Source organism: Neolamprologus multifasciatus, chromosome 14 (genome assembly GCF_963576455.1).
Source record: "Neolamprologus multifasciatus chromosome 14, fNeoMul1.2, whole genome shotgun sequence".
Taxonomy (NCBI): Eukaryota; Metazoa; Chordata; class Actinopteri; order Cichliformes; family Cichlidae; genus Neolamprologus; species Neolamprologus multifasciatus.
Window position 1 is genome coordinate 1,687,133 of NC_140452.1, and position 15,000 is coordinate 1,702,132.

The following is a 15,000-nucleotide window of genomic DNA, read 5'->3' on the forward strand; positions in this document are numbered from 1 at the left end:
AGCAGTGAAGAAGAAATGAGGAGGAAGTCCTCCTGAAACCTGGGCTGTTACCGGTGTATGCCCGAGCACTCGATGCACATGGTGACTGCCAGGTTGATGGAGGCCCAGCGAGGCTCTTCCTCCCCGCAGTCACAGCACCTCTGGTTCCCAGGGCCCCTCAGGGCCACGCTCAATGCTGCCGGCCTCTGGGCGGGAGGGCCCGGAGAGACGTCCCCGCCACAATGCAGAGGGGGGAGCTCCTTAGGCTGCACATAGAGAGGAAGAACTCGTCAGCCAAACGGATGGGGGAGGGGAGTTAGCTGTAATATTCAGAGGTGAGTGTATCGTGGTCGTGGCGTAGACCGGCCTGCGTCAGCTGAGTGTCGGTTCGCTCTCTGTAGGCGAGGTCGATGCTGCCCTGCAGAGCACTGAGCCAGGCCTGCTTCAGCTGCTCCGAGTCGGCCTGCAGAGCACAACACCTGGAAACAAACACACCTGCTCAATTAACGCCATATCACATGACCCTGCAGGTGTGAAAACACCGTGTTCACTGTCTTACTTCTGGACGGAGAGCAGCTCAAAGCAGAAGCGTCGGTCCACGTGATCCAGAGATTTGACAGCACACAGTCGAAGATCCTCAAACAGAACCACAGCTTCCTCCTGCGGCGTGGGATTCAACATGACTCATCATCAGCAACATGATCCTCACCAACATCATCACCATCCTCAGCATCATCACCATCATCATCATCATCATTCACCATCATCATCATTCACCATCCTCATCATCATCACCATCCTCACCAACATCATCACCATCCTCAGCATCATCACCATCATCATCATCACCATCCTCAGCAACATCATCTCCATCATCATCATCATCCTCACAACATCACCAACATCGCAACCCTCACCATCCTCAGCAACATCATCACCATCCTCAGCATCATCATCATCATCATCATCATCACCATCCTCAGCATCATCACAATCCTCACCAACATCCTCACCATCCTCACCAACATCATCATCACCATCCTCACCAACATTCTCACCATCCTTAGCATCATCACCATTCTCACCAACATCATCAACATCATCATCACCATCATCACCAACATCCTCACCATCCTCACCAACATCATCAGAATCCTCACCAACATCACCAACATCATCACCAACATCATCACCATCCTCAGCATCATCACCATCATCATCATTATCATCATCATTCACCATCATCATCATTCACCATCCTCATCATCATCATCACCATCCTCACCAACATCATCACCATCCTCAGCATCATCACCATCATCCTCACAAACATCATCACCATCCTCAGCATCATCACCATCATCATCATTATCATCATCATTCACCATCATCATCATTCACCATCCTCATCATCATCATCACCATCCTCACCAACATCATCACCATCCTCAGCATCATCACCATCATCATCATCATTCACCATCATCATCATTCACCATCCTCACCAACATCATCACCATCCTCAGCATCATCACCATCATCCTCACAAACATCATCACCATCCTCATCATCATCATTCACCATCATCATCATTCACCATCCTCATCATCATCATCACCATCCTCACCAACATCATCACCATCCTCAGCATCATCACCATCCTCAGCAACATCATCTCCATCATCATCATCATCCTCACAACATCACCAACATCGCAACCCTCACCATCCTCAGCAACATCATCACCATCCTCAGCATCATCATCATCATCATCACCATCCTCAGCATCATCACAATCCTCACCAACATCCTCACCATCCTCACCAACATCATCACCATCCTCACCAACATCATCACCATCCTCACCATCCTCACCAACATCCTCACCAACATCATCACCATCCTCACCAACATCATCACCATCCTCACCATCATCATCACCATCCTCACCAACATCCTCACCAACATCCTCACCATCCTCACCATCCTCACCAACATCCTCACCAACATCATCACCATCCTCACCAACATCCTCACCAACATCATCACCATCCTCACCATCCTCACCAACATCCTCACCAACATCATCACCATCCTCACCAACATCCTCACCAACATCCTCACCATCCTCACCAACATCCTCACCAACATCATCACCATCCTCACCAACATCCTCACCAACATCATCACCATCCTCACCAACATCCTCACCAACATCATCACCATCCTCACCATCATCATCACCATCCTCACCAACATCCTCACCAACATCATCACCATCCTCACCATCCTCACCAACATCATCACCATCCTCACCATCCTCACCAACATCCTCACCAACATCATCACCATCCTCACCATCATCATCACCATCCTCACCAACATCCTCACCAACATCATCACCATCCTCACCATCCTCACCAACATCCTCACCAACATCATCACCATCCTCACCAACATCCTCACCAACATCATCACCATCCTCACCAACATCCTCACCAACATCCTCACCAACATCATCACCATCCTCACCATCCTCACCAACATCCTCACCAACATCATCACCATCCTCACCATCCTCACCAACATCCTCACCAACATCATCACCATCCTCACCAACATCCTCACCAACATCATCACCATCCTCACCAACATCCTCACCAACATCCTCACCAACATCATCACCATCCTCACCATCCTCACCAACATCCTCACCAACATCATCACCATCCTCACCATCCTCACCAACATCATCACCATCCTCACCATCCTCATCACCATCCTCACCAACATCCTCACCATCCTCACCAACATCATCACCATCCTCACCAACATCATCACCATCCTCACCAACATCATCACCATCCTCACCATCCTCACCAACATCCTCACCAACATCATCACCATCCTCACCAACATCCTCACCAACATCCTCACCATCCTCACCAACATCCTCACCAACATCATCACCATCCTCACCAACATCCTCACCAACATCATCACCATCCTCACCATCCTCACCAACATCCTCACCAACATCATCACCATCCTCACCATCCTCACCAACATCATCACCATCCTCACCAACATCATCACCATCCTCACGAATATCATCACCAACATCCTCACCAACATCATCACCATCCTCACCAACATCCTCACCAACATCCTCACCAACATCACCATCATCCTGAATTTTATGCAGTTCTTCCTCCGACTAACATTCATCCATGAAATTCTTTCTTCAAACACTAAAAGCAGAAAACTCACCTAGGTGTGAGGTGGGATAACCGGACGCCTTCCTGTAATTCCAGGACCAGTGGAGTGTAACTTGACTGTCTGGAGGGTTTCTACTTTGTTTTTATTTGAATTTAGCGTCGAATCAGAGTAAGTGAAAAATACAGATTTTTTTTAAAGTGGACCTTTTTCAGTGTTTCATTATTTCCTGTCATGGATGTTCATATCAAACATGACCAAAGGATTAATAATGAGCTCAATGTACACAGAGTAAACCCTGTGAGCTCTAAACTTTATCACAGCTTCTCCTGTTGAAGGAGCAGGTAATAATCAGAGGGGGTCCACTTTAAAACTGATTTCACTCCAGATTTAAACTGAACTTTAAATTTCCTGTCATCACTTGAACATTTAGAAATGTTAAACTTGAGTTTCTGATGTAAAAATTTGTGAACAGAAAGAAAAAGGTAAATTTTGCAGAATGAATAAACGTAGACAAAAACATGCTAACGATTGTTCTGAATAAAAGCAGGAAGAGTGGTCAGCTTCCAGAGAAATCTCAGGGACACCTGTCACACCAACATGAAGTCACGTGAGGTGTCTTCAGCTGTGATCTCAGCTGGAGGTGGGCATTCATTTTCTCCCACAGGTGGATTAAAGGCTGGATTTGATTACATGTAATCAATCCGAGGAGCTGAACTCTGTTTAATGGATGTAACAGGATGTGAATCCAACCAGAAGTTAAACCACCATAAACAGAACGTCCAGCTGGGAACAAATTCAGACCTCTTGATTGATCTGATCAGTTATCAGGCAGTGAAATCGATCCCTTTGATTAGCTGTTCTTTGATTGAGTGGCCGGTCTCACCTTGTGGGACTTCCTGTATATGAGCTGGTTGTCTCTGATGGTGAACCAGGATCTGAAACAGGTTTACAAGTTAGAAGGATTCACTGAGGTCAAAGGTCAGCAGGCCATGTGACGCTGCGGGTCTCTACCTCTTCCACATTTTCGATTTCCTCCTCGAGCGTTTGAACAGGTAACCCCGGATGATGTCATCATTGCCAGGACACGCGCTGACCATCGGCTCACCTGAAGCGTCCTTAGAACAAACACACGCGTGTTTCAGAGCGTTCGTTCTGCTTTGAGTCTAAATGTATTCGTCCCTCCTTGAACAACATATCTAACATCTGTCTGCAGCGTCTGCTGGGACAGATGTGCTGATCTGTGAGACTCCTTACCCTCTGCTGGACCAGCAGGTGTCTGTTCTCCAGCTCCTTCCTCTTGGCCGTGCAGTCTGCAGACAGCTGTGACAGCTGTGGAGCACACACAAACACATACGTGTACACAGCCGTTACTCCACACTGAGGCCACCACACAAACCAGCACAAAGAGGTCAGAGGTCACAGACCTGCACTGCCGTGGTTTTCATAGTGGGCTCCAGGTCTCTTAGCAGGTCAAAGCCCTGGTGGAAGAAGGTGAACTGAGCGTGGACGAAGGAGAACATCTGGAAACGTAAACTTGAGTCAGTACACGAAGATGGTCGTATCAGGTATGTCCTTCTCTATGACATCACACAGACCCACGAGTTGTGTTTTCACTCACAGAGTTTAAGATGTCGACCTTCTGCTGAGTCTTGAAGGTGTTGAGCTGAAAATGAGGACATAGAGGATAAAGCATCTGATGTCCCTTCATGTCATCAATGTTAAACACACTCAGGTGTCACACCTGCAGACAGTAATCCAAGGCGAAGTGCTGGTAGCATTTGCGTGTAGCGAGCAGCAGGTGACTTGCCCGCTCGGCGTCGGCGGCTTTATGTCGAGACACCTGAGCGTTCTTCGTCGCTGCCGTCTCCAGATCCTCGCCGATCCGGACAAACTCCCTCCTGGTCTCCGCCAACTGGGGCAGGAACCTCAGAGAGATGAAGAGCAGCAGTGTCATCACCAGAGCAGCTCTGCCGGTGCTCAGAGCTAAACTGTGTTACTGTTACTGTGGCAACGGCCTCTACACTGAACCCGGGAACCCCGACATACTGATCAGCCCCCCGGAGTGATGCCTTACTGCGTGCAGAGGTTAGTGAGCTGCTGGCCGATGGCTCTCTGCGTCTGATCAAACAACATCTGCAGGTGAAACACACACGAGTCAAACACATGAGTCTCTGCTGGAGCTCGGACGAACAAACACGAGTACAGCTGAGCGTGGACTCACCGTGTGGAAGCTGACCATCTCCTGCAGGCCCTGGTGGAACTGGTTCAAGCAGGTCTGAGAGGAAGGAAATAGGAAGTCAGACAGGAAATGCCCCAACACCCCACCGAGAAACTGAGCAGACATGTTAGGTCATTAGTCCTTCCTGGCTTATTAGCTGGTAGTGTCAGATAAATGAACTCAGAGGAAACAGAGCAGACGTCGTGGGCGTCAGGAGCTGAAAGTAAATTGGACAAACAGACGAACGGATGCGGCGATTTCTTCGTTTTTCAGATGCATCGAGGAGCTGCTTACTGTGATCACGCTGTCCTTCGTCTGATTGGTGCACAGCTCAGCTAGGCCGCTCAGCAGCAGCTTATTGGCAGTGCTGTACGCTTGTCCCGCCTCTACCATCTTCCCACACAGCTTCATCACCTGATTGTTTAGAAACAGACAGTACAGACCAATCAGCTTGCCTCAGTTAGCTTCTAACAGTACTTCATCAGTACTAGTGAGTATACAGCTGTATTAACAGTATTTGTAGTACTACTATTAGCTGTGAAATTACAACTAGTATCGTAATAGTATTAGCTACAGTATTTGTACTGTCTAGCAGTATTAGTGCTAGTATATGCAGTATCAGTAGCCTAGTACAAATAGTACTACCACTATTTGTAGTGGAAGTAGTTGTATCTTGTCTCCATGCGACTTTAACAGTTTTTATTACAGCAGTAGTGGTAGTAATAGTAGTAATGGTAGTAATGGTAGTAATAGTAGTAATGGTAGTAATAGTAGTAATGGTAGTAATAGTAGTAATAGTAGTAGTACTTGTACCTTGTCCAGTTTTGTCTCCAGCTGTGAAACATCTGTTTCAAACTGATCCAGAGCCAGCCTGAATAAAATAAATAAAGCGTCATCGCTACAAGTGAACATGCGCAGATTGGTGTGTGCGTGCGCGCGCGCGCTTACCTGAACTCAGGTGAGTCTTTGACGCAATCCTCAAAGTCCAGCAGGGCGTCCATGACGTCACCCAGCAGTCCCGTATCCCTGTAGTGAGTGCGAGTGTAAATAAAGTTAGCTGCGGTGCTTCATCCTGCCGTTAGCCGTTAGCTCCGCTCTAATGAATCATTTTTAAACACGCGCCGGGGACGTGGACGGACTCCTTCACGCGCCTGGTCCACAGCCTCACAGCGGGTGGCTCCGTCGCGCGCAGCACACGCGCCCCGGTCGGCCCTCCATATTGGCGCGGTTGAGATCCGAGAGTAACTAACCCGGGTCAGCCGCTGTTCTCGGACTAACAGCTGTCCCGCTGCAGCCCGCTGTTGTCAGACTTGTTGCTAACCGACAACGTCCGCCTAACATCCGCTTTGTTTGGCTCGTAGCCAGCCGACAGTCACAGCAACTCCAGCGACCCCCAGCGGCCCGGGGCGGAACCACACCTACCGTGCCTGTTATTTAGGGCTGAGTATCGTCGCTGATTTCTATAATTGATTCGATTCAGTTTTGACAGTCAGAAATATTCTAATTCTGATCATTTATCAGCACTTATCCATATTTTATATCTGTGTATAAACCAAAGCTGACACTGAGACTTCATCAGAGGTGTGAGCATCACAGCAGGTGTCTTTGTGTCAAAGTAACTGAGCATAAAACAGAAAAACATGCTTTTTAAAGCAGATTTGCATGTTTTCAGTGTTTTTTGCTGCTGCAAACCGACTTCTGTGAGGAATAAAATGCATGTAATCTTTCGAGGCCAACACAGTGAAACGTTTGACTTTCACCAGCATAATTTCACCTTTCGTTTCCTGTTTATTGGCAGAAAAAATGGCGTACATAGCTTTTTATCAGAAGTTTCGATGAAACTTTGAACAAATGTTTTCTTCATCCAGTTGGATTATTTGTTGCTTCACAGAAGAAGAACAAACCTGTACCTGCTGTTTAATGATCGGGCTGCATGGTCTGATGCGTTTCCTCTTTATGTCGCGTTTGTGTTAATAAAGTTAACAAATTCAAACACTGACAGGACAAATCAGCTGATGGAGACGGAAAATAAAACATTTTTTATTGTAAAAGAAGCGGACGTTACAGCAGCCACACAGAAACAAAGATGAGGACGATGAGTTCAGTAGCCAATAGAAACCAGGATCACAGTGACGTTGTCAGCGCAGCCTCGTCTCACCGCCTCGCTTGCCAGCTGCTGACAGGCGGCCTCGAACCGCCGCTCCTCCTCCATCTGCCCCGCCCCCTTCTCTTTGCTCCCCTCCTGTAGGCATGAAGAGGACGATGAAGGTCACCCAGCAGAATTTACATGTTTAACTGGATTAAGGCCAAAACCAGTGGGTGACGTCGCAGTGAGTGTCTCCATCTTTTGCATACAGTCTCTTTTTTTAAAACATACATATAGGTCTAAACTATGAAGCAGAGCCTCGACTGAACATGTAGACTGAAGGAGCTCAGGAAGAAAAGCGACTGTTTCTTTAAGTGTCATGAAGACGTCTCACCTCTCACTGTGAGATGGTGAAAGATGGACCCTTGGGCCTCCTCCTCGATTCGATTAAGGGTCCAGCTTCCACCATCCTACAGTGAGAGGTCAAACGTCTTCATGAAACTTAAAGAAACAGTTGCTTTTCTCCCTGAGCTCCTTAGATTACCTGGGTGAGTGCACAGATTACACCCTCACAGATGAAAAACACTTTGGGTCAATCCAAAGTTACATGAAGCTAATCTGCAGACGCGCTAACTGCGCTCTTATTTTGTTACACTCGTCCGTCGCACTTCCTGCTGACGCAGCGACGTGCAGTTTGTATTAACATGTGATTTGTGGTGTTAAGGAGGACGGGCTGATACCTGGAGGACGCCGAGGACGAACTTCACGGCTTCGTCGGCTGAGAAGACTTTGAACAGGCCGTCACAGGCCAGGATGATGAACCTGCAGAGAGCAGGCACAGCGCTCACACAGCTGAGCAAACCACAGCTGTTTAGGTCCAAATCCAGCTGTTTCCAGGTGTTTCTACTGTGCAGCATCTTATGTATTAAACACATTTATTTATTGCTAAGGTAGCTCCACCTTCACTGTCACTACACTGATGCTCAGGTGAGCTCAGGTACACTCTGAGCTCTGATCAGCTGATCACCAGGCTGTTTTAAACGTCACGATTCTGTTTCTACATTCGTGGAGCACCTTTTGGTCTCTCCTTACCTGTCATTGGGCGTGAGCTGACACCTCCTCAGGTCGGGGGTCGAAATGACGCCACAGCGTTTGTACTGACCGTCCCCGATGGAGCGAGACACCTCCAGGACACCGAGCACGCGGCCATCCCTGCGGAGACACGAATACATCGCCGTTAGCTGAGGCCGAGAGGCGCTGGCGGAGGACGGCGAGGATTTGGACCTGACGGTGCCGCCGGCTCTCTGGATCCTCATCCTCTCCTCGTAGATGGTCGGGTTGTGCTCCTTACTGAGCGCCAGAGTCACCGACCTCCTCTGTCCGTCTGCCGCCGCCTCCATCCGACACATCACTGCCTGCAGACACGGAAACGGCGCAACAGGAAGCGTAAGACAGGAAGAAAAAGAAGCGCAGGTGGAGGTGAAGAAACGCCGGCTCACCCTGCTGTCTCCCAGGTTGGCCACGTACACCGTGTCGTCCACCACCAGCACGCAGGTGGCCGTGGAGCCGTCCTTCCACGCCGGTTTCCTGTCCACACAAACAGCTCGTCAACTTTTCCTGCCCCACATTTAAAAACAGCTGCGGCACACTGGCGCTCAGTCTTACTGGCTCGAGGCCTTCTTCAGGAAGTCTTCGTCGGTCTGCTTGAACGTGTCCAGGAGACACCTCTTAATCAGCTTGTCTGCGTTGTCAGCATCTCCTGAAAGAGACGACATGCTTTAACCAATGAGAAGGCACCGTGGCTCTCACACACGTTTATGTCAAAGTAAAGTTACAGATGACTCTGGTCTCTCTGGACTACTGCGCCCTCTTGTGGACATGACGTGATACTAAAGCAGTTTAATTCTTCTAATAATTAAACGTGATTTATGTCAGTTTTCACATCACTATTATTACTGTGGCACTAAAACAAGCAGCTGCCTCAACCATCATCCATCCAATCACGTCTATGACCGCACAGCGAGCCGGGAAACAGGAGACAGCAGCAACTGGACTTTCAAAATAAGAGCGAGGGGGGATTGACCACTGCGGGTCGTGAACAGCGTGGAGGAAACTCACCTGTGGGGAACTTCTTGGCGAGAGTGTGATGGAGGTTCTCAGCGGCGAATCCAGAGGCTCGAGCGCCGCCATGGCCGTCGAACACGGCGAAGTACGAAACTCGGGACCTGCAGACAAAGACACGCCGTCAGAGAGACCGCACAGAGGAGCTGCGACCGATCATGATTGGTGGGCGTGACTTCCTCTTACACGTTTCCTGGCAGCGTGGACAGACAGCCGCTCATGTCCGGCAGCAGCACGTGAGCGTCCTGCATCTCCTCGCGCTCGCCACGCCTCGCTGCCACGTATCCTCTGAGCACTGGGAGGCCTAGACACACAAAGAGAGCGTGAGATCGGCGGCGTCCGCCCTCGCCTCTGCGAGTCGTATTCACGTGTGCTCGCGTCTGATTGGAGGAAAAGAAGCAAACAAACATTGTGGTGGAACAGCTGAAGACCTTCTTTGCAAACTTTCTTGACCTCCTCCTCCTCCTTCCTGTGTGCTTCATCTCGTTTCCGTTTCAACCTTTTCTCCTCCTCCTCCTCTTCTTCTCTGGTGGTCGGGGGTGGAGTTGTGAGCGCTGCTAGAGCAGGACCTGAGGAGGAATCACATCAGACATTAGCCCGATGTCCTTCCTGACACAAGCCTCGCCATTTACCTGCGTTTGTTCCTGCATTCATCAAAGTCTAACATCAAACATCAAACATCACTGATATGGAAAGTGAGGCCAGGAGCATCAAAGTTAGAGAGGGTGAGATGGTCTGGGCATGTGCAGAGGAGGGACTACATGCAGAGGAGGGGGGGTGAGATGGTGATGATTCAGAGACAGCCTGTCTGGCTGTTCCTCACTGATACCAGTGATTAATAATCAAAGAGATCAATAACTGCGAGTTTACGCGGATATATCGAGTTTTAGAAAAAAATGTAATTCACTACAACCACGTTATGGAAGGAAATACGTCACTTTTCATTTTCCCGGTGCTTTGCTGACTATTTCGTGTTTTTATACAGTCAGATTTCACATTTTAGAGGTGAAAAACTGTCGCTGAGCTAATGAAACCTGCAGCTGCTGACCGATAAATCGATGCGTAATCGATTAGTCATGTCTGTGGGGTGTGAACTGAAGCGCGGCTTCCGCAGCAGTAACGCTAACGTTAGCTCACTCGGCTCTGTGATGGAGCCTTAGCCTTGCTGCTAACGTCAAACCTTCCCGTTAACTCACCGGAGGTCTGAGTCGGTTCCGGCAGATCGTCGAACAGATCCATCCCGCTGCCCCGCAACAAGCTAACTAACCCGGATACCTGAGCGAACCGCCACTCCTGCCCCAGCTCTCCGTATCCGGGTATCCGTGTCAGGGTGTGTGAGCTGACCCAGTTCGTGTTAAACCGACACGATTATTAAAGCGGGCCAAACTGTGCTAAAGACCCGCTGTCGCTTCTTTTGCAGCAGGAACTGTTCTTCATCTGCAGCCTCAGAGCTAGCCCTGCATTAGCAACACACGGCTACACACAACCTACTTCCGGCCGCTACTTTCAAAACAAAAGCTTCAAAATATCCGAGCTGCAAATGTCCGGAAGTCTGTGAAGGAAGCTCTAAAAAAGACAACTTTGTTTCCATAGCATCGTTACGTTTAACCCGCAATAAGGACCTAAAGTTTTAGCAGTTGCACATATTTTGTGGCACAACTTGTAGAACTTTGGAAAGCTCATCCGAGCCTTTTCGATGTGGCCTCACCAAATTATCACGACCACAACAACCGTGAAAATAGTTGGAAGGACATCGCTGCTCAATCACAGCTGCCTGATCATGTTTTTCATTAGCAATTTAGCAAAGTTGATGGTGGTGTGTGTCTGTGTGAGTGAAAGACAGAGAGGGAGAGCGAGCGACAGATTTTCTGTTATAACCTTCATTTTATGGAGGCACAGTGTGACTCAGGTCGCATCAGAGCATCGGGCGGTATAGTGTGAGACCTGCATCGTGACCTACGAACTTCTAACCCCTGCGAGCCAATCGTGCAGTTTGAAAATCGCACAGTGTTTGCCCAGCTTCAGGTGTACTGTCGTCTGAGACTTGCACCGCAGTGTCGGCGTTTGTTTCCCTGTTGGCCATGCTTTTTGGTGTGGTCATCTGTTGTCTTCCGGTATTTTCTCCGCAAGCGACCTTTCCTCAACCAATGAGATGAGCGGTAATCTGAATTGTCATACTCGAATTGTCATAAGTGTGCTGTCAGCTCATTGGTCACAAAGCAGGAGCGGGGCTGGGAATTATGTTTTCAAACAAAGCGTTAATTACATTAAAACTTATAGACTACTTTTGATTCTCACTGTATTACGGGACATTTAGATGAGAAAGTATATATTTATATTAAATATATATTTATATTAAATATATATTTAACGCATTTAAGGAAAATACTAATAAAATAAAGATAAACTGTTCTCTGATTGGATTGTTACATTTGTGATTGACATGACATTGACCAATCAGATGAAAGGAAGAAAAATAGGGTCAAAATTCGTACTTGTAACTTGCAGAGATTCACACGTTTTTTTTGGCTAAGTCCACATACAAATCTTTTTTACACACACACAAATTCTTTTTACACATACAAAAGTACAAGTACAAAATATTTATAACCACATTTTGAGCCCACAAAGCTGTACGTGAGCTCCACTGCAGTGGCTCGTGCACCGCTGCGTTCACGGCGTTTGCTGTCAATTATACAGCAGTGACATATGTATGTAAAATGTTTACTGAAGTTAGTGAAACAGTGTTTGTAAGGACTATAAGGTCCATAATTACTGAGGCAGTTAGGCTGTTTCGCAATCTTGGCTCAATACACACACACACACACACACACACACACACTCCATTTTTATCTGTATCTAGCATTTCCGAGCAGCATGTCTTCATTATCTGTGTGTCTGCAAACACTCTGGTTTCAGTGGTTTCAGATCCATTTCTCTCTCACGGTGGTACAAATTAGTAAACACTTTTTATATTTCACTGTTTTTACACAAGTAAGCAGCACGTCTTTATCAAGATCAATAAGCTGCTCGCAAACAAGAGTTTTAGTCAAAGGTAATGTAGTAATAATTAAACATTTTAGTATTATTATCCTGGCTGCTCGAGGCTCCGTTTTCTCTGACAGTTTCAATCAAAATTAGAAATGCTGCTCTGAGACTGAGAGAACTAATAGTGCTGCCTGTTGTGCAGTTAGTTTCCAAAACACGTTATTCATGGTTGCATACAATTTTAGACTGATGTGGGCCAAAGCCTAGCATAGCCTGTAACGTTATTATGACCGGCACATTTTATGAGTGAACTTGGCTTTAAGTGTTAAGCAAAAAATAAGGAACTGCCAGATTATATTCAGAGTAAGTTATAATTTAAGGGGTTTTTGTAACTCAAAACAGGGAAGGTACGTACAACAGGAACAAGCTTTTGTGTTTCTGTGCATGGAGTGAAGCTGTGGAACAGTTTGAATATGAAATTGAAGCAATATCCAAACATAAAACAGTTCAAAAAGAGTTATAAAGATATGATCTTCTTGAGCTATAAAGAAAAGGGAAAATGTTGAAATTAAGTGAATGTCACTATTTAGAAAACTTCATGATGTGATATTATAGTATATATTATATCAGAAATCTGTTCACTATTTTTATTACAGATTATATCAGTAAGTGACTAAATATTGACTGATAACTTATGGCAAAGGGGTGGGATTAAATAAGTGTGTACTTCTTCCCTCTCCCTTTCGACATGTAACTGAATCAGAACAGAAGCAATATTGAAATGTATTAACTTTATTTTGTATAGTATTTTTTCTCAGATTTTCTTTGCTAAATGTACGTGTATATTGTTTACATGATTGAAATAAATGAACAAACAGGCCCAAATACAGGAGAAGGACAGCTGAGAGTGGAAAAAAAATCACAAAAATAAATACTGCCAGATTTTCAACTTCGGTCTACAAGAAAATAAGAAGATCGTGGGATTAGCCTCGATTGCACTTTGGACCTATTGACGGGATGCGCTCCGTCCCTTGATGCATGTACACTTTCAATTTCTGGTTGGGCTGCTTGGGTACAAAGTAAGTTTCATCATCAGATGATGAGCTTCATGTAAACATCTGCATGGAAACTGGATGCCTGGACTTCTCTGCTTACTTAGACCAAACCAAACCCTGAATTATGTTGGAAAATATGTGATGTTTTATGAAGGATCACATGAGAAACAACATTTTTTAGTTGTTTTTGAAACTAAAAAACTATTCAAAAAGTTTTAAATAGTTTAGAAAGGACTTTTACATTTTCATAATATTCATGGCTGTGTGGTAAAGCTGACATTATCTCACTTGTAATGGTTCAGATTGGACACTGTGACTGGCCGGTTCTGTGCTCCAGACCACATGTTTGATACCCCTGGACCCATGCAACGAAGTATAAAAACCCGTGTCCACACTTTGGCCTGTGAAGAGTGAAAGCAGATATACGGCGTGATATTGAGCCAAATGCTTCAAAGTGTTCCTTGATGATGTGATAAAGAAGTGGCGTTCCTCCTCCAACCACAAACAGGAAGCTCATGAAGCGAGCAGTGTCAGTGCTTGTACGACACTCACCACGAGACCTCTGAGCAGGATGGCTGCAGTCGCACAGCTCTGCTTCTCCCTGCTGTTCACTCTCATCAGCAACATTCATGCAGAAGAATTTATCGCCATAAAAGAAGAAGGAGAGTCTTTACAGTTCAAGCTCCCAGATCAAAACAGCTCCTGCATCACCTCCAGACGTGTTGGTGAAGATACTCTGGTCCTGTGGAACATCTCTGACCCCTGGAACAGAAACTTCACAGTACATGAAGACCTGACAGGACGACTCTCATTTCCTGAGACATTTCATGGTTCTCCTTCATTTACTCTCAACAACCTGACCCACTCAGACTCTGGACTGTACCAAGAAGTGTGCTGGACTCAGGGCAGCGTGACATATGAGAGAAACATCAGCCTGACTGTGTGTAAGACAGTAAGGTGGGGAGAATATTGGTGGGAAGAAGATATCACAAGTCCTGAAGACACTGTAGACGTACAATGTAAAGGAGCAGGTGAGAATCTGACGCTGCGTTGGATCAGACATGACGGGGAGTGGCAACAAGACATGTGGAGTATTTTCAAAGACAGAATTTTGAAGGTGAATAAAGTCCAAGAAAGTTTCCTGGAGGTGACAAACACATCACTTCTTCATGTCTTCAATGAACAACAAACTGTTTACATCTGCCTGGTGATGAACCAACAGCAGTGTGTGAGCACTTACTCTGTACATTTGTTTAAACAAATAAAGCGACGTTATGCTTCAGAGGGAGACACAGCTGTGCTGGAGTGTCCCTTCATGGACCCCATTCATGACC

The 15,000-nt window shown here is 46.7% G+C and overlaps 2 protein-coding genes across 7 annotated transcripts in view; both read right to left on the bottom strand.

Moving 5' to 3' along the window:
* The window catches only part of LOC146502892 (arf-GAP with coiled-coil, ANK repeat and PH domain-containing protein 2), a 13,482-nt gene extending 6,451 nt beyond the window's left edge, over positions 1-7,031 (bottom strand). For all 4 annotated transcript variants that reach the window (XM_085184828.1, XM_085184827.1, XM_085184829.1 and 1 more), the window contains exons 1-14: positions 6,365-7,031; positions 6,230-6,287; positions 5,711-5,830; positions 5,420-5,473; positions 5,273-5,331; positions 4,940-5,123; positions 4,817-4,861; positions 4,623-4,718; positions 4,453-4,527; positions 4,210-4,313; positions 4,082-4,133; positions 539-639; positions 347-458; positions 52-245 (exon numbers count right to left, since the gene is read on the bottom strand). In XM_085184828.1, coding sequence (XP_085040954.1) covers positions 52-245; positions 347-458; positions 539-639; positions 4,082-4,133; positions 4,210-4,313; positions 4,453-4,527; positions 4,623-4,718; positions 4,817-4,861; positions 4,940-5,123; positions 5,273-5,331; positions 5,420-5,473; positions 5,711-5,830; positions 6,230-6,287; positions 6,365-6,417 — 1,307 coding nt within the window. In that variant the 5' untranslated portion in view covers positions 6,418-7,031. The remainder of the gene's footprint in view (positions 1-51; positions 246-346; positions 459-538; positions 640-4,081; positions 4,134-4,209; positions 4,314-4,452; positions 4,528-4,622; positions 4,719-4,816; positions 4,862-4,939; positions 5,124-5,272; positions 5,332-5,419; positions 5,474-5,710; positions 5,831-6,229; positions 6,288-6,364) is intronic.
* A 33-nt stretch (positions 7,032-7,064) lies between these two features.
* Positions 7,065-15,000, bottom strand: part of ilkap (integrin-linked kinase-associated serine/threonine phosphatase) — a 17,220-nt gene continuing 9,284 nt past the window's right edge. The window contains exons 1-10 of one of the 3 annotated variants that reach the window (XM_085184832.1): positions 10,820-11,138; positions 10,055-10,192; positions 9,810-9,927; positions 9,621-9,727; positions 9,168-9,261; positions 9,002-9,089; positions 8,787-8,917; positions 8,595-8,714; positions 8,243-8,324; positions 7,065-7,658 (exon numbers count right to left, since the gene is read on the bottom strand). In XM_085184832.1, the coding sequence (XP_085040958.1) occupies positions 7,518-7,658; positions 8,243-8,324; positions 8,595-8,714; positions 8,787-8,917; positions 9,002-9,089; positions 9,168-9,261; positions 9,621-9,727; positions 9,810-9,927; positions 10,055-10,192; positions 10,820-10,862 (1,062 nt within the window). In that variant the 5' untranslated portion in view covers positions 10,863-11,138 and the 3' untranslated portion in view covers positions 7,065-7,517. Of the gene's footprint in view, positions 7,659-8,242; positions 8,325-8,594; positions 8,715-8,786; positions 8,918-9,001; positions 9,090-9,167; positions 9,262-9,620; positions 9,728-9,809; positions 9,928-10,031; positions 10,193-10,819; positions 11,139-15,000 lie in introns of those variants that run through there. The other 2 variants (XM_085184833.1, XM_085184834.1) reach the window with 2 other exon arrangements.